Source organism: Colletotrichum fructicola, assembly GCF_000319635.2.
Source record: "Colletotrichum fructicola Nara gc5 chromosome Unknown KSG_Nara_v1_contig07, whole genome shotgun sequence".
Classification (NCBI taxonomy): Eukaryota; Fungi; Ascomycota; class Sordariomycetes; order Glomerellales; family Glomerellaceae; genus Colletotrichum; species Colletotrichum fructicola.
Window position 1 is genome coordinate 351,437 of NW_027094057.1, and position 25,417 is coordinate 376,853.

The following is a 25,417-nucleotide window of genomic DNA, read 5'->3' on the forward strand; positions in this document are numbered from 1 at the left end:
GCGATACAATGCAAGAGCTGAAGAGAGGGTCTTGAACTAAATTCGAGTGTCTAGGTAGATTGCAACTTGTTGACAAGACGGCAAGCAGCAGGGCGTACGGCAGAAATAGTCTCCCACCGGCAGCAAGGATGGATACCAGCTCTGCGTCGACCGGAGGTCAGAACGTGAGCGACGATGGCTGCTTTGTTGGTTGGATGGCGAACCCCGCACTTCTCTCCGCTGTTGCCAGAGGGGAATGTTAAGAAGTACGACCCTGAGAACTGAGAGGAGCCAGTCGGACATGTATTCACGAACATAAAAGGTTGTCGACGCCCGCCGGTTCGGGGCTCTGGGCGCATCTCCTCTCGAGGAAAACGTAAGCGCAGCAACGCATGACCTCTGGAAACTTCTGCTACAACAAGCCAGTTGTAGACCGAACAGCTGTCAATGAAATCTGATCATTGACGAGTGGGCTGTGACAGAAACGTGGGGTCCCCATAAGGTTCGGCCTGGAGTCGCCCGCCCGAGGTGATGCGGAGATGTGGACAGCCAGCCCACTACGCTAACAATTACCTACCTTGATGTGTTGTGGTTGTTGGGGCAAGTTTTCCGAGTCGTTCAATAGGTAGTTGAACAGTTGAAAAGACATACCGCTCGGAAAAGTTACCCCATACTCTAACATGAAATGGCTAGCTACTGGTCGCGCATTCAATGTCGACGCCATCAAGAGGGAGGCAGTAAGAGAACGAGTCGGCAAAGAGTGGCCCGAACAGTCAGCTGATGAATGGATGTCTGTTGAGACGCACGAAGGGTCCGTATTCCTCTGGCAACTTTTTAGGGAAAGGGGAAGCGCCACGTGTGAAGTACGAAATGCACCCTGGCTAACACTGTCTTCTCCCATCTTCATGTCCGGCTTTCATTCAGGATCAACATTCCTGTTCTCGCTCTTGCTTGAGGAGGCTGATCCGTTTCCAACAGCATCCCGGAGTCTCGATCCTTCTCCCACCATAAATTCTTCATAATACGTCCTGTGTCTGGGGATTCAATTAGCAGATTGTTCGCGTCCGTTTCCGGTCGCTAGAAACAATGCCGCCCGACCGGCCCGGCTTTGTTCAACCCACCGAGAGGGTTGAGACACAGCCAAGAAAGCCCATGCTTCTTCGCGTCGTCGAATCTTGAATGTCATGGGACAATAGAATTATTTTGAAATGAAATGGAACCGGAAACGGGTCTTCTTTTTGAGAGCCATTATAGACTTCTCGGTGCCGTTTTCTGTGGCTGCCGTGTCAACGGCTGCTAGTTCCGGTATTTCATCATAGGACCCAAACCCTTCGACGTCTACGGATATCGTTTGTAGAGCTTTTGATAACGCGACATCCATCGTTGCGGGAAGCTCGACATCTGCCAACTCGGCTGTGGTTTTACCAGCGAATGACCAGTCATGAGAATCACTGAGTCGAGTGTTTTCGCTACCACTCGTCTCGAAACATCTTGAAATGATCGTTTCCCCTCCCTTTGAACGCGGTGGTAACACCAAGATTTCAACAACAATGCGTAAAGGATCAAAGTAAAGTCGATGCATGGACATCTTTGGATGTCCGAAGCTTCTTCCAATGCAATCCGTCTCCCTTGATTGCTTCAAGTCGACTTGGGCATATCTCTTTGTGGTAATTTCATTCATATGCTTCCATCTTTCTCGTCAACCCTCATCAGCGCTTGTTCTGCCAACACACATCTCTTCTGTTTTCACTTTCTGTTTTCACTCTCTTTCCCACCTTCTCTTGTTTGTCAACCTTGTTTCCCGGGCTACCTTCTCTTTTGTTCATCTCGTACTTCTCTCACCATGTCGGACCTAAACAAACTAGTGCCTGACCCAACCAAACGATACAATCCTCTCATCAAGCCGACTGACGCCGCTTGGAAGGAGGTCGAGTACACTTTCAGACGCATGCTCGATCGACCGACTCTCACCATTAAGCAGGTCTTGGATGATCACTTTACGCCTCACGAGAGGAAGCTATTTCTTCCTGCCGTGGAACCTCGCAGTTTGAGAGAATGCCAGGAGGACAGCACCAGGCGATATCGCGCCCTGCTTGCGGGACGTTTCAAGGGCCATTTCCCCTCTTTGGCCACCAAGTTCGCCATGTTGTACTTTGGTCTACCCGTCGAGCCTGCTTTGTCTCAATTTGCCCAGCTCAGCAAGCCCTCTTTCGAAGTTGACGACTGGGAACAACTGCACGAGGCCGAGGTTTCGCCTCCACTTCACTTCCTCACAGCGCATGACCGGAGGAACTTTGGCTATGATCACTTGAGAGGTTCGGGACTATACCCCAAGATTCTGCAGGTTTCTGACACATTCTCACAGGAACGGAGGCGCCGTACAGCACCATTCCTGTGCCGGCTGCTCGATTTCGCGGCCATTCTGGCGTCACTGGGGTCGCGCAGGATGACTCGGAGTCTCAAGGCCTGAACCTTCGTGGAGGAGGTAATGATGATGACGATGACGACGACGAAGAAATGCCAGACTTGTATCATCAGCCTCGAGCCTCCGTCCCGCCCATCCCAGAAACCCCCTACGTCGAGTCTTCGGGTTACCTGGGGAGGCGAACCCCTCCTGCTCAAGTTCTTCCACAATCCACCCCGTCGATCTCATCTACAAAGCACATCATTCGAAATGACGAACTACCAGACCTGCAGCATCACCCTCGAACCTCTATTCCGCCGATCCCAGAAACCCCCTACGTCGAGTCTTCAGGGTACCAGCCCAGACAAAGGCCTCCTCCAAAAGCCACCCCTACGATCTCGTCCGGCAAACCTCGCGTCAGTTCTGCTGCAACGCCAAGCAGACTGGAAGTCCCGACTCCTGCCGGTGTCCCCGGAGGTCGTTATCAAACGGCTGCGTCGACGATTCTGCCCGCGCGCGCCCCGGGTAGTTTAGCCTCGACACCAGCGACGACCAGACCGACCAGTGTTCCCCGCGGTTCATCGAACAATCCTACATTTGGCCCAGGCACGTCGACTTCAGCCATTGGGACGGGACTTGGTAGCACCCGGCTTCCCGGTGTTGGCAGTAGCTCTCACCAGGTTCCTCCAACCTCCAATCCTGTTAGCAATCCGGCTTCTTTTGCAATTGGAACAGGTCTAAACAACCAGCCGGTTAGAGCCAATTCCTCTCAGGGGTTACCGGGTTCTTCTAGCATCGTCCCCGCCACTGGTGGTTCGCAAGGACGTACTCCTGCTACGCAACACTTCAAGCCATCTTCCGTTGCAGGTACAGGCCGCGGGAAAGCGTCGAGAACACCAGGGTTCGCGCCTCCTAGTATGCCCAATGCTAGCAACAACCAGGAATCAGCTTCTGCATACAGCGGGTATGGCGACCCAACCCCTTGTTCTCCTGCCAAGAACTTGGCCGAGTTGTTTGGTTTTCAAGGTCGTGTCACGTTCGACGCCGCCAACCTCTCCACCCTTGAGCAGGCCAGCAGAAAGCTTCTTTCGCTGAAGCAGCGCGACCAAAGCGACATGGTACTTGACCATATGAATCGGAAAGACAAGAGCGTCGTGCGTTCTTTCAATACCAAGATACCACTTCCCTCCACCGGCGACTTGGTGAATTATGTCAACGAGCAGTCCAAGACGAACCAGGATTGTGTGTGGTTCGTACGCCGCCAGGGGGAAACGACACCAACACACTGGGCGCCAACCGACCGCGACTACACAAACCATATGGTCAGATTGAGCCGCACGAACGACTTTGGCGGTTCGGACTTCGCGTACTACACTGTGCCTCGACGCGGAGTATTCTTTGGGGCAGAGTCGCAGAGCCATGCCCTTCCGTCGACCTTCCCGTGGGGTGCTAACCAGTATATGCCTTTCCTGACCACCGCCCAGGAGGTCTTGATCGGACGCCCACAGATACCTGGTGGAAGCCACTGCGATATCGTCCTGTCCGGCGAACATGACTTTCAAAAGTCGCACCAAAATCACTGGTATGGTGGTCTTGAGATTGACTATTATTTCTGGTTGGCGATGCACCCTCATGTCATCAGGAGGACGCCAACGAACATCACATCCGAGGCCTTACCCGAGGACTCTGTCGTCTTCTATCTACCTGGAAGCCGGCTCAACGCCTCTACGCGGGAATTACGCAAGTGCTCCCACAAAGCTGGGGCCAAGGACCCATACGAAGACGCGCTCAGGACAATGGAGAACTTGATGCGAGTGTCTCACATGCCTGTGAAAGCTTCAAAGTATCGTATCTGGCGCGGGACAGATTTTTTCAGTCACATAATCTATCCCACCCGGACCGAGCGCAGACCGGCAGAATGGCATCACTTAGACCAGACAGCCAGGCAACAGGACCAGCAGAACCTCTCGAGGTTCATCACAGACTCAGTGAGCGACGAGCGTGAGCCTTGTCGGCTGTTTGTCATCCAGCCCGTCGACGGTGATGTCACCTGCAGAATGGTCAGCCAGGAGTGGAATAATGGGCATCAAGACTTCAACGTAGATTCCCATGCGATGGCGACGTTCAAGTCCAAGGTTCGGAAACTGTACGAAGGCTGTCCCAACATCGAGTATGATCCCGAAAAACATTCCATCCTGCTCCAGCCCTTGATCCCGAGGAAGTTCGTCAATGATTGGAATCCGGCACCTTTTATCCTTCGACCGAATGACCCCGACAACCAGCTGGCGATGATCAGACGTCGCATCATTGCAGAAGAGGTACAAATTTCAATCCTACAGGATGATAAGCTAGATTTTGGTAAGGACGTTCTCCATGTTAGACTTGTACAACACTGCTGACCACATAATCACAGTCAAACAGCTTGACAGGTCTGAATGGGGGCCTCGGTATGGCGACGTCACACGCTTCCGGGACGAACTTGGTCTCCCTCTCATCAGCCTGGCCAGAGAGGATTTCCCGCACCCACCTGATGAACGTCCAGAGCAGAGAGTACCCGAGGAGAACGCTCGTGAGAAGACTTGGTCCAAGCAGCCGAGCGTATTCGACAGAGGCATATACAACCCGTCCATCCCCATCAATGCACCGCCAATTGAAGCGATCATGAGGACGGGAGGAAGCGATACAAACTTGTACTTGTTCAACAAGAATGTTCTCACGGCGACTGAGCAGCGAGATTTGCAAGAACTGGGCTGGAAGTACCGCAACATGATCCTTGACCGCCAAAACGGATGCCCATTCGAGAAGTGCAAATACGACTATCGCCAGGGCAAGGACGTTGAGTTTGTGCAACATCTCAAGGAGAGTCATGTTGACAATAAGTGCCCATGGTGCGATGTGCAGCTCTTTACGCACTGGACTTTCCAGCAAAGAGAGGAGCACATGAAGGAGAAGCACGCGGCTCAGTTGCGCAAGATTCTGAACATGCCTGACCCTCGCCCAGCAACCAGAAAGCCGACAGTGGCTCAGTCTACATCTGAAGATCTCTATGCCATCCCATCCACCATCCTTGGGCGACTTCAGCCTCCAAAAGGACCTCTACCGAAACTGAGCCCACCTCCGAAGGCTAATGGCAAGGAAAGCGAATATCGGTACTGCGACAGATGTGGCCGGGACCACCACGTGCTCAATGACAGGGATGAGCGTGACCACCACGATCGCACTTGTGTACCTCACGCCGAAGCAGTCGGTCGTTGTACTTTCTGCGAAACGTGCGGCGACGCCGTCTGGAATAATAAAGAGGTCAGGGATGAGTTCGCCCCGTATGACGAATATCCGCACCGCTGCAGAGGAACGTCCCACTCCAAGAAACCTTTCTGCAACAAGTGTGGCTTCTCCATGAGAAAGCTCTCAGACGAAAAGATCGACCGGCATCGTCAGCATTGCGGCGGTTTCTTTGCCCATGTGGGTTGCTTTTGCCCTTATTGCCAAAAGAATTTCGTCGTGGACGGGAAGCAGGAAGAGATCGAGACCATCAAGAAGCACATCGTAGACTGTCCCGATAAGAAGCCGCCTAACATTACACCGTTTGAGATCTATCCGGAAGGCTACTGGAAGGATAGGGACCAGCCCACGGATCCGCTCTACATCGGTTCAAATGCTATTCGGGATCTTGTTCGCCGACAGCCACGGCGCCCTGCTCCCAACCGCTTTTTGAGCTACCCGTTGGCGTGGCACGACAAGCCTGGCCCGAGTCCCGTGCAAGATCCTCCGGCAGAGTGCATCATTCGTGGGTGCCTCGAACCTCTTTTTGGTCTCACGCCGTCTGAGGTTCTGGTTCACTACGAGACGAAGCACGGCGGCATGCCCCTGAAGCAATGCCCTCTCTGCCGCCTCGATTTCCGAGTCCCAGAGGATGAACGTAAAGCGAACGAGAACCTTCCAGAGATTCAAGCACGAATCTTCCAGGTCAGGCATATGGAATGCCACGTCTACGAGCTTTGGAAAATCTTGGAGGACAAGGACATCCCTCATATACCGCAGCGAGAGCCGTTCGGCCCCGGTCACAGCATGTGGGATCCCGACAACGAGAGGGCCGTAGATCGACGCGACAAGAGGTGTCCGTATTTTGAGAGGTGCGGAGCTATGGTGGGATTCATGAACCAGCGACAACTGAACCATCACATGGAGACGGCGCATGGTGCTGAAGACTTCGTCATCGGTAGGCAGCCGAACAGGGAAGCCGAACTGGCAAGATTGAGGGAAGAGCGCAAGAAGCAGAGAATACGAGAGGGCAAGCAGCCTATCCCAGGCACAAACACGGGTGCTCAATCAGGACCACCAGGGACTGCATCTACAGACACTGGACTATTTGAACAGCCTGACAACTCTCGCCCTGGAGGCCGCCGGGATGTAAACCGTCCTCAGGAGTCTCAGCCTGTGACGGATCCCATGCAAGGTGTTGAGATCGGAGAGTCACAAATTCCGCCTTCTGGCCAGCGCACACCGCCTATAACCCCATATGGTCCCAGAGAGGGCCAAGGAGCCAACACGGGCGGCCATTCGGGAGACATCAGTGGAGGCGGAGGTGACAACGACGGAGGTGGCAGTAGCAGCAACCCTCCCAAGGTTGTGGACCCTTCGACGACAAAGCCTGTGACCACGAAGCCTACTCCGTCGAAGCCTGTCCCGTCGAAGCCTACTCCATCGAAGCCTACTCCCTCGAAGCCTACTCCCTCGAAGCCTGTCCCGTCGAAGCTTACTCCCTCGAAGCCTACTCCCTCGAAGCCTACTCCCTCGAAGCCGACATCCAGTCAACCTACATCGGAGCCGACAGTTAAGCCCCCAGCCAAGCCCCGGCCTCCAACCAGACCTAAGCCTGTCGGACCCGTTCCTGTTCCGAGAAATGACGTTCCCACAAGCGGCTTTGTCCCTGATGATGACATGTACTGCTCACGATGCTTCCGCAAAGCCCCTAAGCGAGGCCCAAGAGGCATCAAGCGCGGTGACCCGGACAGACAAGCCCAAGTCGATGTAAGAGAACCCACTTCCTGCGCTGATACGTTCATGACTGACCTATTTTTCCTCACAGGCCCACTCGGACCCGAACCGAAGTTGTCGCATTCCTGCAAAGGAGGGGATGTTTGAAGTCGATGAAGAAGATTGGCCAGTCTTGCCGAGCAGAGTCGGTTGGATCAAACAGCCGAAGAATGTCCGGCTCTCCAAACTCAAGGCCGACTTCTTGGATGAACACCCTGAGCTGGCGAAGACCATGTGCCCTACAGATGGAAGCAAACGCACCAATCTGACCTGGCAGCACGACCCCAATCACAATGATAATAAGGACAACTGGCGTCTTCCCTTCCCTGGTGATGACGACGATGGCGAGGATGATGAGGATGAGGATGAAGACGGGGTTAATGCGGATGCAGACGGCAACTTCATAAACGATGAAGAGGATGATGACGAGGACGAGGAGTACTATGAAGAGGTTGAAGATGCAGATGGCAACAAGACGATACGGCGCAAGACACGCGGGGTTCGTTCGATGGGGCTTCCTCGCGACGAAACGTGGAAGGACACAGGTGAAGAGGATGACCTGAGCGTGGCAGACTCTAGCGAGTTGGTGCCGGAAACTGCGTCTGGGGATGAGGCACCAAGCAACACTGGCGATAAGCGCAAGCGCGACGAGACGGATACTCAGGGGCGTGCCGGGTCACCCAAGAAGACAAGGGTGGCTGAGGATGAAGACGAGTTGGGGGATGCTTGAGACTGCTGTGAGGGACTGTTGATCGTGGATTAGACGGATGGCGTTAGGGTCTCTATTGGGGGCAGATCAGTAATCATGAAGACTTGTCCCATTCATACTAATGATGATGTGTTCTTGAAGACTTCGGATGCCGCAAAGTGCCCGCCGATCGCCGAAGCGATGGACCCGACCCGACAGAGCCCGGGAAAAGTGGAACCACTTCACACCTCCATCAGCCACCACCTGATTGGCCAAATATTTTCTGAGCCCATCCATCCCGCCAGGCCGTGTCGTCCACATGATTCTTTCAATGTTCCCACGCTCTTGAACTTCTCGCCCGCCCAACCGACCGACGACGCCCCGATCACCTCGCCGGCTCACGACCTCCGTCCCCAGCCCCTCTCAACGGACCGATCGAAAGCTTCGCGCATGGCTCAGTGAGAAGCACCCGCTGTCGACCGCCGTCCTCGCCCTCACTCTCCCCTCCACAGGCAGAGACATGAGCGCAGACATTGAGCAGAGCAAGAACCATGCGGCCAGCTCCCAATACGCTCTTGCGCCCTCGTCTTCTCGATAATGTGTGTCGCCAATACCTCCACCAAGCCTCCAGCTCCCCTCGCGGCTTGGTCTTCTCGCCATTAATCCTCCGGCGCGCCGCTTCCACGACGGCACCCAAGGCCGCCCCCGCCGTGCGTCTTAGTGCGAGCTACTTCCTCCCCAACAGCGTCCTGGACCGTCCTCGACCCTCAGGAGCCCGAAGCTCTTCCGTCTCCGCCTCGGCCTCGATCGCCTCTTCCTCCTCCTCCTCCGACACACCATCCGAGCCGAACCACCTCGCCGCAACCCACGAACACCCCCACCGCCGTCGCCAGGCCGCGAAACGCAAAGCCGCCGCTGAAGCCGCCGCCGCCTCTTCACCCGACGTACCCCTCCCTCAAGATGCCTCCTCCGCCCTCACCAGCGTCGCCGAACGGCAACCCGCCCACTCCGCTCGTCGCATCTTCTCGACCCTCCTCTCCCTCTCGAAACCCCGCCTCTCCGCGCTCGTCGTGCTGACCGCAATGGCTTCCTACGCGCTGTACCCAGTCCCCGCCTTCCTCTCCCCCGCCATCACCGAGTCGCCCTCGCTCAGCCCGTTGACGCTGCTGTTCCTCACCACCGGCACCGCCCTATGCTCCGCCTCGGCCAACTCCTTGAACATGCTCTACGAGCCCTCGACCGACGCCAAGATGACCCGCACGAGAAATCGTCCTCTGGTCAGAGGCCTGCTCTCTACGCGCGCCGCCGTCATGTTCGCCGTCGCCACGGCCCTCACCGGCGTGGGCGCACTCTACTTCGGCGTCAACCCGACCGTCGCATGCCTCGGCGGCGCCAACATCTTCATCTACGCGGGCATGTACACCCCGATGAAGGCCATGAGCGCCGCTAACACTTGGCTGGGCGCCGTCATCGGCGGCATCCCCCCGCTGATGGGCTGGGCAGCGGCCGCAGGCGAGACCGCCTCAGGCGACGGCTCCTGGCGGGAACTCCTCCTCGCCAGCGACGGCAGCTCCATTGGCGGCTGGTTGATGGCCGGTCTGTTGTTCGCCTGGCAATTCCCGCACTTCATGGCCCTCTCGTGGCCCATCAGGGAAGAGTACAAGGCGGCGGGCCTGCGCATGCTTGCGTGGACCAACCCCGCCCGCAACGCCCGCGTTGCGCTGAGGTACAGCATTGCCTTCATCCCCCTCTGCGTGGCGCTTTGCGCTGCCGGCGTGACGGAGTGGAGCTTTGCCGTGACGAGTTTACCGGTCAACGGATGGCTTTCGTGGCAGGCCGTGCGGTTTTGGAAGTACGAGGGCCACAAGGGCTCGGCCAGGGGTCTGTTCTGGGCCAGTGTCTGGCATCTGCCCGTCGTCATGGTGCTGGCGCTGCTGCAGAAGAAGGGCATGTGGAGTCGTGTGTGGAATAGTGTCATGGGCAGCGACGAGGATGAATGGGAAGACGACGAGCTAGACGAGATGCCTGTTACTCCACCCGCCCCGCGCAGATAGTGGTAGAGGCGGCAAGCATAGAACTTGCCATGTATCATAGTGTGCTCTTTTGTCATGGAAAGAAGCGGTTCTATCGGGAGGGCCTCGGTCTAGGATCCCGGGTTCAAGATACCGACCTCACTCTGTAACTTTGTGTTTGTGTGTGTTGTTACGACTAGAAGACGCAGCTGACCGAATAGACGTTTCGATTGTGAACTTCAAATCATTTGGTTGCATTTCTCCGGTCCCTCCCCTTTTTCATACCAGCCACCATCATCTTGGTATCTATAGATGCTAATGTACACAACCATGACTCCTTGGGTGCTTCCCCGCCCGTTGTCATTACCAAGGCAAGTCATATTGCCTGTGTGCTGTTGTCCCCGTCTCTCAAGCCACCCTGTTAGAGGAGCACGCACTTTCCACCCATCTTTCTTGTCAACGGTATATCCGGTTGTATCGGCCATCCCAACGCCTGCAACGCCACCCTCATTGTCCATGAACGGTGCAACATGGGCCTAGGGCAAAAAAAGGAAATAAAAGCAAGATCCTGTGTAAAAACGAAAAAGCCTCCGAGTTCAAACTTGTTGTAAACGAGCGTTCAATCATTCTGATAGAAAGGAAACATAATGACACCCTCACATGGGATGTTGGCCGCCACCGCCGGGACGGTTGATGATGGCGTCGATGCCCATGTCCACGCTCGGCAACCTCTGGCCGTGTTGATACATTTGTGGGCCGGGTGAGACAGATGGTGACTGGCCTGGGTATCCGCCGTTGACCGAGGCATTCGAGGAAACAGAGCTGTTGTATCCGTGATGGGCGCCCGCGTGGCCGTAGCCATATTGTCCGGCATGGAGAGGTTGGAGATGTTGGGAGAAGGAGGTGACGTAACCGGCGGCCGAGGTGGTGCTGCCACCGCTGGAGTGGCCGGAGGACATCTCCGGGCTACTGTAGGACGCGTCTAGCTCGTCAACTGGGGTTAACCCGAGGCCGCTGATGCCGCTGTCATCGTCATACCCTGGTGGTAGTGGTTGCCCCGATTCCAGGCGCTCCCGTCTGGCCCCGGCGCGGGCCGCACTCTGAAGATTCTTGAGTCCGTTGGACATGCACTGCAGAGGCTTGGTTAGCAGATGTGTCGTACATCTCGTTGGTGTCATCATGGTTGAACATACCTTAGACTCAACAACGTTCCACTTCTCTCCGGTGCGTGCTGCGAGAGCAGACCAAATCTCCTTGCGCATGCTCATGTACTCCTTGGCCAAGCGTTCGAGCTTGCGGTTGTCCCAGTCGTCGGCACCCTTGCGCTCCATCAGACGCTCGTGGCGCTTTCTGCAGGCGTTGGGGGTCTTGTTTGGGAAGTAGGCCATCTGGATCTGACCCCAGTTCAGGCCCTGAGAACGGGCCGAGAGAAGTTGTTGGTCGTCCTGCGGCGTCCAGGCCCCGGAAGAGGCGCGGTGCTGCAGAGGAGGTACCGAGACCGGGGGTGCGGCCACCGGGGCGTAGCTTTCGTAGGTGGGCTGGGGCTGGGGCTGCATCGGGGCTGAAGAGGAGGGCACCGTGTAGTAGGTCTGCGGCATTGACATTCTCTGGTTGTACATGGCGATGGGGTTCGCCGCGGGAGCGAGAGAAACAGGCATGGAGTTGATGTAGCGGTGGTGGCTCGAACTGGATGCCCGCGTGTGCTTGGGCATGATACCGTGGGAAGATATGTTGTAAGAGGGGGCAACTAGAGAGTTGCCGTCAAGACGTAGGATAAGAACGAATGCAGATTAGAGGATTAAGCTGCGAAGAGAGAGTTGAAAGTGTCGAAAGTGAGAGTTTCGTTTCGTTGGTGTTCGTGCCTCGCCTGGAGGTAGACTCAGGAGAGAGGCCGATGATGGATATAGAGTAGTAATAGAGGAGCGAGATAGCGAATGGAGATGTGTAAGTCAGAAGAAATCTAGGAAATCTGGCTTAGGAAATGCTACGACGATGACGATGACGAAGACTTGGAAGGAAAAAAGGAAAAAGGAAAAGAGACGGAAAAGGAAATGTTGTGAGATGTTGTGAGGTTGCTTGGTAGACTGAGGAACAGAAGGGTCAGAATCAGGTCGAGGAGGCGGATATTGGGTCTGACTTTAAGCAACATCACGGCCTGCCGGGGGGACAAAGAGGCGAAGAAGCGCGGTCGAGATGAGACCGGGGTGGTGAAGATGTGAAACAAGACAGCATGGCTGCAAAAGAGCAGAATCGCAGCCATCGATGCCATGAAACCCGTCTCGTGTGTCCAAAAGAGCGGGCGTCCAGACAGAGGGCGGACGACATTGGCTGGAGGGATGGTGAAGATGGGCGTCTGTCTGGAGTTGGGCGCGTAGAACTGGCCGGGTCTGGAGGGCGGCTACGATGGAACTTGGCATGATCGGACGGCAGACCGGGGTGCCGAAGAAGGGAGCATACGGCTCAAACGGGAAGAGATTGGGGCCGGGAAAAGAGGGTCGAAATTAGCAAAAGTGTTGGGTATGAATGAGTAGGCGCCAGCCTTGCCGCGGTCGCGAGGCTCCATCTGGAGAGGTTCGTCTGGGTTTAGGGCTGGATCATGCCACGACATACGTGGGGTTTGGCCGTCGATCAGTCTGCGGGCAAGGGTAAGCTTGTTCTGGGGAGCTGTTGGTACTGCTGGATTGTCAGTCTGTGATATGATGGTGTAGCAGTGAGGTTGAAGGTGGACATGGGCTTGAGCATGAGCATGAGCATCGAGCCGCCGGGGTGCGTTGGAGCGGACTTGAGACCCCACGGCGGCGGCGAAGGAGCCAATTGGGGTCCGGGACGAGAAATGAGGCAGGGGAGGCGCATTGCATTGGAGGCGACTCTGCTCTCTCTGTCTCTCTGTATGTATGCGCGCGCGGCAGGGTACGTAGCCAAGATGCCTTGCCGTAGACTTGCATCAATGGATGGAACGAGGGCGAGGACAATGTTGTGGTTGTTGGCGGACGGTGGTAGCGGCAGCAAGCAAAACCCATGCCTGGAAGCGACGCGCATACCGATTGACGGACGAGGGGTACCTCCAACGACTCTCTTTCTCTCTGTCTCGCTGGCTTGCTCGCTCGCTCTCGACGGGTAGCTCGCAGAGCAGAGCGGGTCATTGCATGGAATCTTGCATGCGCAAAGCTGGATCAGATGAACCACTCAATGGTCCAATGGCACAGAGATGGGCGAGAGAGAGAGGCAGAGAGCGAAAGAGAGGGCGAAAGAGGGCCTGGTGTTGTTCGAGCGGTTGTGCGCTGTCAAAGGTGGAAACGACGAAATGAAGGTTGACTTAGACGCGCGCCTGGAAGGCTGAGTGGAGCTGTTCTTAGCTTTGTGGGCCCTGGTGGATGGCTGCCGGGCCTCTCAGTGGCCAGGGCTGGAAATAGGCCCGCGCTAACTGCTTTCTGATCGACGTCTTGGTTCCACCGCGGGCCGGTGTTTCTCCACAGCAGCTGTGGGTTCCCGTACCTTACCATTCAGTGAGTGTCCCTGCCAATGCAGTGTCCCTACCACGGGCCCCGCGACCCTTTTCCTTCACCTTCTGGCCTCGCCCTCAAACCTCTTTTTTTCCTTCCCTTGCATCGCCGTTTTCCTCAAGACGACCGAACCAACACAAGACAAGGGTTCAGCATGGGCACTTCATCTATCTCAGACAGCTACCGTGCAGCGTTTCTGCAGAGCAACCCTCGCTTCCCCCACACACAGCCGAGCGCTTGTTTCTGCAGGCGTCGGTCGAGGTGACGATGGCGGAGAAGAGACGAGCAGAGACCGCCAACCCGACCGCTATGCGCCGCCTCAAGCGCGTGTCGTTAATAGAATGTTTGTGTGCGCAGATCGCCAACGATGATTCTACTCGGATCGCTTGTGACGTCCATGGTCTGCCGCTGAACAGCCTCGACAATCTCCATGATACCCCGTGTCTCTCCCAGCCTGAGACCTTTTCTATTTATTCGCAAAGCAATGCCTCCGTCGTTCGAGGTGAGGCAGACAGGCCATCACCGCCACTTGCAAGACATGGTGATATGACGATCCCGCAGCCTCAACAGGCGGACGTTTTCCTCGAGTCTCACGACTGAAGATGGTCACAGATGTGCCGTAGATCAGAAGTCAAAGCTGGACGATCCTCGACATTCCAGACAGCACGGCACATAGATGGTAGCGGCGACGCTGCGGAGATTCCCATTGCACACCTGCGGTCATTAGCTAATCGTTGAAGAAAACCCGCGAGGACGGTTATCCATGGGTGGCCTACCTTCCGTCATTTGTGGCTGATATCAGCGCTCAGCTCCGGCCCTGCCAAGACACAAGCCGTTGACGGGGCTCTTTGCTAATTCCCGGCGATGCATTCCAGAGTCGATCGTTGACACTGGAATCCAGCCAGGGGTCGAGTCAGAAGGTCCAGCCACAGGTGCCTGACAATTGCCGGTGGCAAGCCCGACGGAGGAGTCGAGGCTAAGGCTGGTGCTAGCAGTTCTAGATGTCGACACGCACACCTGGCTCATCTCTTTGCCCCTTTTCGTACCTGTCAGAAGGCATTTAGGCCCAATTGATCCTCGGAGCCGGGACTCTTCACGAGATGGCGGCGGCCAATAGGGGAGGTGCGGGGTGCGCCTCCCGCTGCTAAGGTAAGCCGGCAATGTCGATGAGGGGTGCTTGCCTTAGCATCTTAAGCACAGGTAAGGTACCTCGCCTAGGTAGTCGGATGCTCTGGCCCCTCCAGCTTCTTCCTTGGTGCTTTGGGAATTTAGAGTGTGAGCATCCTACCTCAGGTATTGAGTTGTGCTTCACCACGTGCCCGGAGCATCCTCAGGTACCTGAGTACCTGACGCCGGGCGTTGGGCGTCTGGCGTTTGGCGTTTGGCATCGGGGACATTTCCGAGCATCTCAGACTTTGAGGGACATCAGGCAGATCTGCCATCTGTGCCCGAGATAGGCAATTACCACAGCTCCTTTGTCTAGGCCAAACCCGACTGACAGCGACGGTTCCACGAGGCTTACACACGTCCCCACCACCTGGCAGCCCAGTGGGTGATGTGGACGGCAATCAACAGTGGCTGCTAAAGAAACCAGCCGGATTTACAACGGGATGCTGGAGAATCCTCAAAGAAACCGTCGGCCGCCACCCACGGCATTTCCGCATGGTGGTTGGTGCGACCTCCAGCCTGAGGTGATGATTCCTCGCCAGCCTGCCTACCTAGCTCCCCCAGATGATCCTCCAGGCCCGACAAATGCGATAAGGCCCAGGGTCCCCCCTGCTACCTCCCCCATCTGGACCTCCTCATGTTCGTGTCAACAGGGGGGGTCAAAGGGACTTTTGGTGTTTGCTGCCCTTTTCCATCTGCTCTTCTTCAAATCTCGCCTCTCCCCTCACTTCCTTTGGTCAGCAGCAGCCTTGGCCTTGGCTCTGTCTATTCACTTTTCAATCCTGAGCATTCACTGTACTTTTTGACTCAGGTTTAAGTAAAACCTCCTAACAACACTACCCAAGGCAAACCAACATTCTTACACACAAAAAGACAGCTGTCTGAGACAAAGGTAAGCATCTCTGCTAAACACAGCTACCCCTCCTCCGCATCGTACTGGAAGAACGCTTTTTCAAACCATCATATGAATGTTTGTCAGATCTCCCAAGCTTATACACGCACGTCCAGCAGATCCCCTCCCCTCTGTTGTTCTTCCCAGCTGAGAGGACAGCCTTGAGATTGCCGCTCCTGCGTTTTCGCACTACCCAGGGGTCTTTGATCCATTCACCTTTACACCTAGATATTTCCCACAAAGCAGCCTCTGCTTACTTTCTCACCTTAACCTGACAAAAACACCAACACCCTCCCAAAAGTGCAGCCTTGTGCAGACCATCTACACTGCACCGCCAGCACCATGGATTCCGATACCAACTTCACCCACTCCGCCTCTGAGGGCTATACGACGCGCATCATGGACATCACCGTCGCCATGCCCGCGACCCTTCCCACCCTGTCCATGCTGCTGTCTCTCCTTGCAGGCTACCTCGTCCTGTGCCATTCTCTCCGCTTCAGACGCATCAATAACCTCCAGAAGCGAATGGGTTACACCGACCGCGCTTCCCTCGCGCGCATGACTAACAACGATGCCCAGCTCATCCTGAAGCACATGATTGAGTTTGAGTTCCCCAAGTTCTACACCTTGGCTCTCCAGTTCGCCATCTTCAAGGTATTTTTCCAATCGTTCCCATCCATGATCAAATTGGTCACTCAGTCAATCTGACAACACCACTCCAGACCTACGGCTTCGAGACCATCTCCAAGCTCATCGTAGCCACCAAGAACCTCGCCGACCCCAAGAATGCTCAGAAGCGCTACGAGGACACCGTCATCATCTTTGGCGAGTTCTCCATGAACCCCCCGACCTCGGACCGCTGCCTCAAGGCCATCTCCCGCATGAACTACCTCCACAGCGGCTACAAGGCCCGCGGCCAGATCTCCAACGCCGACTTCCTCTACACCCTCGCCGTCTGCGTCACCGAGCCCACCCGCTTCATGCAGCTCTACGAGTGGCGCTCCCTCACCGACATGGAGCTTTGCGCCATCGGTACCCACTGGAAGGCCCTCGGCGACTCCATGGACATCCAGTACAAGGGCTACCTCTCCCAGCACTCGTGGGCCGACGGCATTGAGTTCGCCCGGGACATCACCGATTGGGCCAAGCGCTACGAGATCGACGCCATGAAGCCTCACAAGAACAACATCCAGGCCAGCGCCCAGCTCATGGAGATGATGATCTGGCACGTCCCCAAGTTTGCAAAGTCTTTTGCCCAGGAGGTTCTGACCGTGCTCATGGGCGACCGCATCCGCGACACCTTTTGGTGAGTACAGTACTCGTGTGCCCGGCTTGGCTTGCTTGGCCTGCCTCCGCTCTCTCTTACACATGAGGCCTGCCGCTGACGTTGAGATATCAGCTTCGCCGAGCCAGGCATCTACGCCTCCTTCACCGCCTACGCAGCCCTCATCGCTCGTCGCCTCGTCGTCCGCCACCTCATGCTCCCTCGCTTCTCCCCCGTCGTCTTCTTCTCTGAGCCCGATCCCAAGACCGGACGCATCCAGCACCATGAGTACCTCGTCCACCCCTACTACATCCCCGCCACCTTCTGGAACCGTTTTGGCCCGATGAGCTGGATCACTCGCATCCTGGGCGGCACCGTTCCCGGCGCGGAGAAGATGATGCCCGAGGGCTACCTCTTTGAGGACCTTGGCCCCAAGGAGAAGATGGGCAAGGGCGTGGAGGAACTGGCTGAGGGTGTCGAGGACCTCAAGTCTCGCGGCCGCGGTGCTTGCCCTTTCTCTGGTGCTTGTCCCTACTCCGGCTAGCGGCTTTGCCCGGCGATCCTTTTCAGTTATCCTCTTTCTTTCTGTTCCCTTCTCTTCTATTCTTCGCTCGCAGGCCTGATGGCATTCGAGATGAAAAAGGTGGATTGGCATTATCACGAGCAACGGCTTCCCGTTAGATATACACATGGAGCATGGAAGCTTTACCATGGGGCGTTGGGGTAGCGATCACAAAGCAAGGAGGGCTCGGGCTTTTCTCTTTTGTATCATTGTAGATTCGCTCTTGGCATCGGTCGGCTGCGTACAAATCCAGCAGGCCGCTTATACATATTTCTCTCAAAACATCCGCTCTCCAATTTCCCCGTGCAATCGCTGCCACGGGCTTCAACTTGCGTCGCTCTCCTGGGGGAATAATGCTGCATCGGACATGCTATCATAACTTCATTACCTCCACACCCCATGGGGCTGAGATCTCCCCGAGTCTGTTGCAACAGCTCGAATCACGATCCAGCTATGCCGAGACCGACGCGGCCTTGACTGCCGTACGGCGCCATGCCCGCACTCATACTCGTACCCGAGTTGGTCCCGGTACGCTCGCGCATCCTCCGACCCTCCATGAGCCCACGCAACCCGCGCTTTTGCAGGCCAATGACGGAGCTCAGCTCGCCGCCCCAAATCTCGCGCATGCCTCCACGCTCGGAATCGCCAATTTCGGAACTCCATTCTGACCCACTGACGCTCGTCGTGGCACTGAGCTCGTCGCTAGATGGTCGACCTGAGGACATGGCCGTGTTGATGCGTAAACCTCCCGCGCGAGAAGAAAGACTCTGCAGATCTGCACTGCTGCCGTTTTGAAAACCGTCGGGATATAGCGGGGAGCCCATGGCGTCGACGGGAACGAAGAAATTGGGATTGAGGGAGCCGTCGATGCCGCGACCGCCACCGGCTGCCATGGCAGTTGCGTTGAATACGGCGGCCGCGTTTCTTGAGTCGAGTAGCGCGTGAAGACGTTCGACGACCGCCTCCAGCAGACCGTCGATTTTGTATGGTCGAGCAATCTGCAGAAGAGAGCAGAGGATAGGAGGCGTACACAGGGGAGACGACGGCGGCGGCAGCGACGACGTGTAGAGGAAGTGAAGCAGAGCCTGGACCGTCAGGTATGTGTGAGGAAGGTAGAGGCACCGAGGTCGCGAGTTGGGCGGCAGAGATCTCGGAGTCGGCGCCGAGTTGACGGTATTCGGGTCGGCACCACCTGAACCGGGAATGGAGAACGAGGCCGCGGAGGCGCTGGTCGGAGCTGTGCTGGGAGGCTTGGCCGATGATCCAGACGAGAGCACTGTGCTGGCCACAGAGTTCGTGCTCTCGTGGGTGTTACGAGATGGCGTGATGGTCAAGACGGAGTTTCTGACCGCACTGCCGAGACCGGACCGCAAAGTCATTGCATCGCTGCCGTCCTGAGTCGCCGTGCCCTCCCGCAGGAGCTGGACAAAGTATGGACCCCAACGCCGGGCGACGATCCTGGAATTAATAGGTATTCTTTCTCCATGCAAACACAGGATATCCATATCGGACAGCTCACGCAAGGCAAGTGCCTTCTCTCCGAGTTCTTCGGCAGCCTTCGAGTGGAAGCGTCCGCCTGCTGTAGAACCCGCCTTCCTCGCCAAGCTCAAGCCAGGGCCGGTGTAGGGGCTGCTTGCAGACACGAATCCGGACATCGGGCTCGTCTTTCTCGGGTTGTCGTAGAAACCAAACGCTTCCAGCTCGACCATGCAAACGTTGGAAAAGTTGATTCGCCGATGATTATAGTCGTCGACGAGGCTTCTTTTCCGGTTGCCCAGAATCACAAAGGTATTTCTCCGGTTCCATAGCACACCACGGTTCCAGCTGCCTTGGCTGAATACGGCACCGCCCGCATCGATTCGTGACCAGGTCAGCGTCTTCAGATCCAGAGCCCACAGGGCATATTCTTGCTTCGAAGATGTGAGATATGTGCCGCTAACAACAAAATATGTGTCGATCACGCCACCGTTGGGGAATCGCAGACCCGGGGGTGAATAGGAGCCTGACATGGGCTTTTCTGTCAAAGTGCCATCCGAAGATCTGATCTGAAGCTCGAGCTTGACGTCCAAGAAGTTATAGTTGGAGTAGATCAGCATCGAGGATCCGGCCTCTCGGGATTCTTGGCTCATGTTGCCGCCCTGCTGGAATCCATTCAAGCTTGACTTGCCAATACGCGTGCTGACTGAAGGAGGCAATGGCGCGACGACGCTCCGATAGGCGCCGCAGCTCTTATCCAATGGCTCAATCGAGGTCCACTTGAGACTGCGCAGGTTGAACACGCTAATCTGTTCGATGTAGTGGTTGGCGCCATCCTGCCCACCCACAACCACCATCTCAGCGCCGCCGGAACCATCAATGTTGATTCCTATCCTGCCTTCGTTGGGGTTTCCTGATGATGGGTTATGTTGAAGGGCCGACAGCGGCGCCTTGTGCGATGTAAAAGTTGCCGAAGTAGGTAGGATGCAGGCGCAATGCGCGTAGCGACCCTGAGGAGCATCCTGCGTAGGAATAAACGTCCACTTCCGCGTCGGCACATCGTAGATATAAATGTCGGACATGACCGTCACCTCGGGCTGCTGGTCAGGACCTGCGCCGGTTTGGTTAGGCGTCGGCGACATGCCTCCGTAGCAAACCATCTTGGTGTCGCCGAGGGGGCACATGGAGTGAAAGTAGCGCGGTGGTGGGATGTCGCCTGACGCTTCTAGCTTCGACCAGTGCCTGCGGATAAGGTCAAGTTCGTAGAGATCCGACGTCAGTGGGGCCGGCCGGCTTCTAGACAGTATTCTTCCTCCAAAGACGTATAGCTTGTCGCCCAATATGGTCGTCGTGGCTCCGACGAGCGGGTGCGGCTCTCTGCCGGTCGTACGGTGCACGTTGCACATGAGGCCGGACAGGTGCGCCGATGATGAGGGGGTAGGAGTGCCAGCGGCTGAAGGAGCTCTGTTGGGTTGGGACGAGGGTGAAGGGCCTGCAGACAACGGGCCATTACTCCGTGGCGTCAGGTTTTCACGCATCTCTTCGCCTCCATCTTGCCTGGACGAGCTTGCCAGGCTGCTCTGGCTGCTGGACATGTCTGCGTTGTATCCTGTTCCGCTGCTGTACATCTGTGCTCTGTCCACCGATATGCTCGAGTCCATCGTACTCGTGCGACTTTCCATATCATCGGCCGGAGCCTCTTCGATAGCAACAAGACTCGCGTAGTTGTAGTGTGTGGCAGCAGGGGTATCGGGGCCGACGGGCGAGGTTTCTGGTGGCGGTTCGGGGAGGGGTTTGGCGAGACTGCTCTGTAGGCTCAGACTCCTCGCATGCTGAAGAGCACGAATCTTGGAAGAGCTTGAGCCTGGAATGGGCGTCGGTGTCGCGGACGGGGGCGGAGAGGGGGAAGAAGTCAAACTCGGGGAGTTGCTGTTGAAACCGAGGCGGGACAGTGACGGCTGTCTGGATAGCTTGGAAGAGTCGTCTCTGCTCGGAGCGAATTTCTTGAAGCCCCGATAAACGCCCGAGAGGATATCGGCCGTGGTCTTTCCGGAGGGGGGCGACCGGTCCTGCTCCGTCTCCGAATCGGAAAAGCGGGAGAGGTCTGACTGATTCGAGGTTAGTCCCGAGCCAGACATTGCGGCGGTATCAACCCGCAGGCTGCATAAACAGCCGCAGCAAGTAGCGCAAGGTCAAATCGGGTTCGGAAATGTCGAGGGGGGAAACCTCAGAAGCTCGAAATGGAGGTTGGGAGGGTTTGCATGTGGTGTAAGAGGGGCGGGATCGTGGGTATGGGGTGATCAAGCGCCAGAGGTCAACAGGGACTGGTCCAAGACAAGATCGTCGAGGTCTGCCGTCGACACCAATGCCATAAACCAGCGAGTGCCCCCCCAAAAGAGAGCAGTAACAAACAAGGACGGGAAACGGGAGGACCGAAGCAAAAGAGGAGCGGTGGAGGCGGAGGAGCAAGCGACGGTCAAGTTATCGTTGCTGTTGTTGGTGGTGAAGTCTCAACAACGTAACGACAACAAGACCAGGCGAAGACACAAGAAGATGGAGAGAGAGCCGAGCCGCATAAAACCAGAAGCCAGGTTAAGATGAAAAGAAGAAAAGAAGCGAAAAACAGAGCTATCTTGGATCGAACGGGGACCCTGGATCAAGCGACTCAGCCAAGGATGATTCGTTCGCCTGACTCTGCTAGGGCCCCTGTCCGGATGACGGGTACAGCTCTGACAGTGGTTCCGGCGGCGGTTCCGGCTGGGATGCTGACCGAGGCTCCAGCTTCAGTCTACAGAAGACTGGCTAACGGTTGTTTGTGGTTCTCTCTCAAGAGGCAAGTATGGCATGCCTTGGTCTCCGTCTTTGTCTCTTTCTCCTGAGTGTGGTGAAGGTGTGTTGTGCGTGTGTATGTGTAAATGTGGGATACGTGTGGATATGTGTGTGTGTGCGAGTGTCTGTGAGGTGGACACGCCTGGCTGGCTGGGCTGGGCTGAGCTGAGCAGACAGGCCTTGCCCGTATCGTTTTGTGCGTGTTTCTGGGCTGGCTCTCCGTTTCTGCCTTTGCTCCCCACAGTTGACAGAAAGCGGCGCACAAGAGATAGAGTGGGATGTGGGCTGGGTAGTGGAGGGCTAAATGGGACAGGATCAGGATGGGGATGGGGGATGGGGATCAGGAGGGGATTAGGACCTGGCAATGGGCATGGGAGGAGGGGAGGGGACGGCACGAGGCAGAGCAACGCAACAGCACACAGGGCAGATGAAGGGCAGCGCGGAAATCAGAGTTGGATAGACAAAAGCGCAAGGTACGCACCTTGAACCGGGGAGGCGCAGGGTGTCGAATTCTATCGACGGGGTTCGAGGACAGATTTGGTCAAGACGGATCGCGGCGCGGGCGACTTTGGTCCCGTCGAGACGAGTCGATCGATTCCAGGAAGGTAGGTAGTGTAGTGTATTCGAACCAGGCCTGCTGCGAAGGAAGCGAGTTGTTTGCTGCTTGCCGATGCTTGCTGCAGAGACGGGCGAATAGCCGGTGAAGCTGATCAGGTCAATGGCGGAGACGACAACGATGTGACGACGACGACGCACGACGGAGACCGCGAAGGCGCGGCGGGCAGGCGAGCGACCTGGGCCACGGCGAAGCGACTCAGGGCGCAGGAGAAGGCTCAGGGAAGCGAGTCAACCAACTCAATCCCCAGTGGTCGGTCGGTACCTAGGCTCAAGGCGAGGCAAGGTAGTCCAGTCCAGACAGGCAGGCACGGGAGGGTACAAAATCAGAATAGAACGTCGTCAGGGAAGGGGTTGAAAGAGGAGCGCCTCAGCCAGCAAACAGTGCTGCGTGAGAATCGGCGGTGACAGCGCGGCGGTACGAATACTGGGTATGTGGTTCGTAGCGTGTCGTGGCAGGCGGGCAGAAGACAGCGGATTGAGTCTTGACGGACAGCGGCAATGGCCGGCGCTGGCAGCGAGACCACCAGCAGGGTTGCAATTGGTAATTTCCAGATGCCTGCCCTGCTCTTTTTGGGGCCTCGGGGATGTGTGTCGAGGAAAGCCAGTAGTTAGTTGGGGGTGAGGGGCTTCTTGGAAAGCGAAAAAAAAGATGGCGTCTTGGTTCTGGCCGAGGACTGCGAAGGGGTGTGTGTAAGGCAAGGAAGGTAAAAGGCAAAGAATGTACGAAGTGACTGCAGCGCGTGGGAGCCGCGGGCGAGCAAGGTAAGGCGACAGAGTACAGATAGAGATACGGATGGATAGATGTTGCTCGCTGCTCGTTCGTCCGGCCGGGCTGGGCTGGGCAGCGGGCTGGGTCGAGCGAATGGCGCACCACGCACAGACTAGAGGCCGGTCAAGAGTTGAAAAGCAGTTTGAAGTCCGACGCGGACGCGAGGGAAGAAGTGGATTATGCGGGTCGAATGCTGTGAACGAGAGGCTCCGGGGGCCTCTGAGCTGGAAGAAGACCCGTGTGAGTATTTGCATGTACCACTACTGCCGGGAGATTGTGCGAATGAACACATACATACGCAGCAGACGCGGACAACGGCGGCGGGGGTTTGACGGAGAACGGACAGCGGAGGTCGGGTTGGGGGCTAAGGTAAGGTAAGGTAGGTAGGTGGATGGATGGAATGGAGGGTGATGATGAAAGGGGGAGAGGGAGAGAAGGGCAGATGAAGAAGGTGATGAGCGTCAACTTGCAGTCGCTTCTGCACACTGCAACGCGAGGCACACCGTGCAGAGCCTTAGAGATCGCAGGCTAGGAGGTAATAGGACAAGCCAAGGGCAGAAGCAGAAATCGGAGCGCGGCAGGCGATGCGGATGCGATACGATAGGTAAGGTACTGCAAGGCAGCGTCTAATGGGAGGAGGTCGATACGCCGATACGGAGCATGGCGATATGCATTGCGACGGCGACGATGAATGTGTGCGATGTATCCGCACGGAGAGAGCTGTGAGAGACTCCAATGTCTCCTCCCAACATGGGAAAATGGGGCTCGGAGATGGGCTTTTGGGCACGGGATTGGATTGTAGGGCGGAGGGGAGAGGAAAAGGGGGCCATTTGTGCAGACATTAGGTAGGTAGTGTACTTACTACAGTGGAGGTCTCTGTGCACAAGACTGCGGCACAATTCAGTTGCTGTGTATAGCGATACTCCGCATATGCAAGTTGAATTGAAAATATCCAGTAGTACCTAGCAAGGCGCCGCGAATATGGTGAGGTACCGCGCGCACGCACATTGGAAAGGGGCGGTGGCAGTTACTTTGGTCCAACGTGCCCTCCAAAGTGGAAAAGGGGACGATGGGGCGGGGGAGCGAAGCGGTTAAGAAAAAAAAAAAACGAGGAAAGGAGGGGAAGGGAAGAGGTCAAAGTTGATGCAGGACACAAAGTCAACGGTCAGGTTGATCAGGTTGATGAGGTTGAAGGGAGTGCCTGGCCCCATGTTTGCTACTCAGTGCTGAGAAAGACTTGGGACTTTTGGCTGGTCAAAGCTGTCAGCCATCGCTTTCTCAGCCCAGCCACAGCGAGTAAGGCGGGCGGAGGCAGGCGTCTGAGGCATCCGAGTCGCGAGTCGTGAGGTAGGTATTCAATGTGGAAAACGGCTGCAGATCAAGCAAGACTGGATACACACACACTTGCCCTTGCTTTTCCGTTAGGATAGCGCGCTGCGAGGACCAAAAATCATATTGACAGCATGTGTTGCAGACCGTCGAGATATTCCAAAGAACCGAGACAAACACAAGAGAAAACACTACTAAAACATCCGATGCAACCAACCTCGCTGGAAAGTCAGGGAGGTGTGGAAGCTATTGCTGAAGCACTCGGCACCTCAGACTTCCATGTGTGTACCTAGCGAATGCTTGTGATAGAATATGCACTAAAGGAGGTGAATGTATCCGTACCTCTTCTCAGTGTTTGTTTTATGCATGCAGCATCAGGGAATGAGCGCATTGACCTCCTGGTCCGCGCTTTCCAGACCGGAAACATCCCAAACGGTCCATGAGGTACGTACTGGTTCCCGGCACCAGCTGTCGGGACCCCAGCATCCAGCATCCAGCATCCAACACCCAGCCCCCGGCCCCATCAGGCGTCGCTCGGCCCCTCTATCCGCGGGAGCAGACGAGAGAAAATGAAAAGAAGAAAAATCGAAGCACCGGTTAATTAGCATTATCGCAACCTGGCTGCTCCTTTTGCTGCCCGATGGCCATTCCGACTGCGAGATATACCTACCATGTGTGAAAACCGAAGGTACGGATAGGTACTCGTACTCTCTTCAAGTACGGATACTTTCTGAATCCTTACCGCATGCAGTATGGCACGGTACCTTACATGACAAGACCGACACCGTCTCTCTCTTTCTCTCTCCCGCCGGGCGGTCCATGCACACCTTCAATCGGAATCCTGCGGCTGCGGTAGGAGGAAAAAAAAAAAAACATCAGACGATCGAG

General features: G+C 56.2%; 6 protein-coding genes across 6 annotated transcripts; 3 read left to right on the top strand and 3 right to left on the bottom strand.

The window, feature by feature from the left end:
* Positions 1–1,822: 1,822 nt before the first annotated feature.
* Pclo-0 (Protein piccolo) lies at positions 1,823–8,150 on the top strand (the record flags this gene model as incomplete). Its single annotated transcript, XM_032023614.1, has 4 exons — positions 1,823–2,294; positions 2,345–4,741; positions 4,797–7,414; positions 7,473–8,150. 4 exons carry the CDS (start codon positions 1,823–1,825, stop codon positions 8,148–8,150), a joined length of 6,165 nt encoding a protein of 2,054 aa, XP_031879585.1.
* A 509-nt stretch (positions 8,151–8,659) lies between these two features.
* Positions 8,660–10,162, top strand: CGGC5_v011757 (Protoheme IX farnesyltransferase; the record flags this gene model as incomplete). Its single annotated transcript, XM_032023613.1, has 1 exon — positions 8,660–10,162. One exon carries the CDS (start codon positions 8,660–8,662, stop codon positions 10,160–10,162), a length of 1,503 nt encoding a protein of 500 aa, XP_031879518.1.
* A 614-nt stretch (positions 10,163–10,776) lies between these two features.
* On the bottom strand, positions 10,777–11,832 carry CGGC5_v011758 (uncharacterized protein; the record flags this gene model as incomplete). The annotated part of the gene is made up of 2 exons (XM_032023612.1): positions 10,777–11,250; positions 11,314–11,832. The coding sequence occupies 2 exons, from the start codon at positions 11,830–11,832 to the stop codon at positions 10,777–10,779; spliced, it is 993 nt and encodes a 330-aa protein (XP_031879586.1).
* A 237-nt stretch (positions 11,833–12,069) lies between these two features.
* On the bottom strand, positions 12,070–13,159 carry CGGC5_v011759 (uncharacterized protein; the record flags this gene model as incomplete). The annotated part of the gene is made up of 4 exons (XM_066152578.1): positions 12,070–12,204; positions 12,258–12,507; positions 12,731–12,793; positions 12,849–13,159. 4 exons carry the CDS (start codon positions 13,157–13,159, stop codon positions 12,070–12,072), a joined length of 759 nt encoding a protein of 252 aa, XP_066008041.1.
* Positions 13,160–16,024: 2,865 nt separating this feature from the next.
* Positions 16,025–17,490, top strand: mpaB-0 (Mycophenolic acid synthesis protein B; the record flags this gene model as incomplete). The annotated part of the gene is made up of 3 exons (XM_032023610.1): positions 16,025–16,336; positions 16,405–16,988; positions 17,082–17,490. The coding sequence occupies 3 exons, from the start codon at positions 16,025–16,027 to the stop codon at positions 17,488–17,490; spliced, it is 1,305 nt and encodes a 434-aa protein (XP_031879515.1).
* A 458-nt stretch (positions 17,491–17,948) lies between these two features.
* On the bottom strand, positions 17,949–21,122 carry CGGC5_v011761 (uncharacterized protein; the record flags this gene model as incomplete). Its single annotated transcript, XM_032023609.2, has 1 exon — positions 17,949–18,887. One exon carries the CDS (start codon positions 18,885–18,887, stop codon positions 17,949–17,951), a length of 939 nt encoding a protein of 312 aa, XP_031879516.2.
* Positions 21,123–25,417: the final 4,295 nt, after the last annotated feature.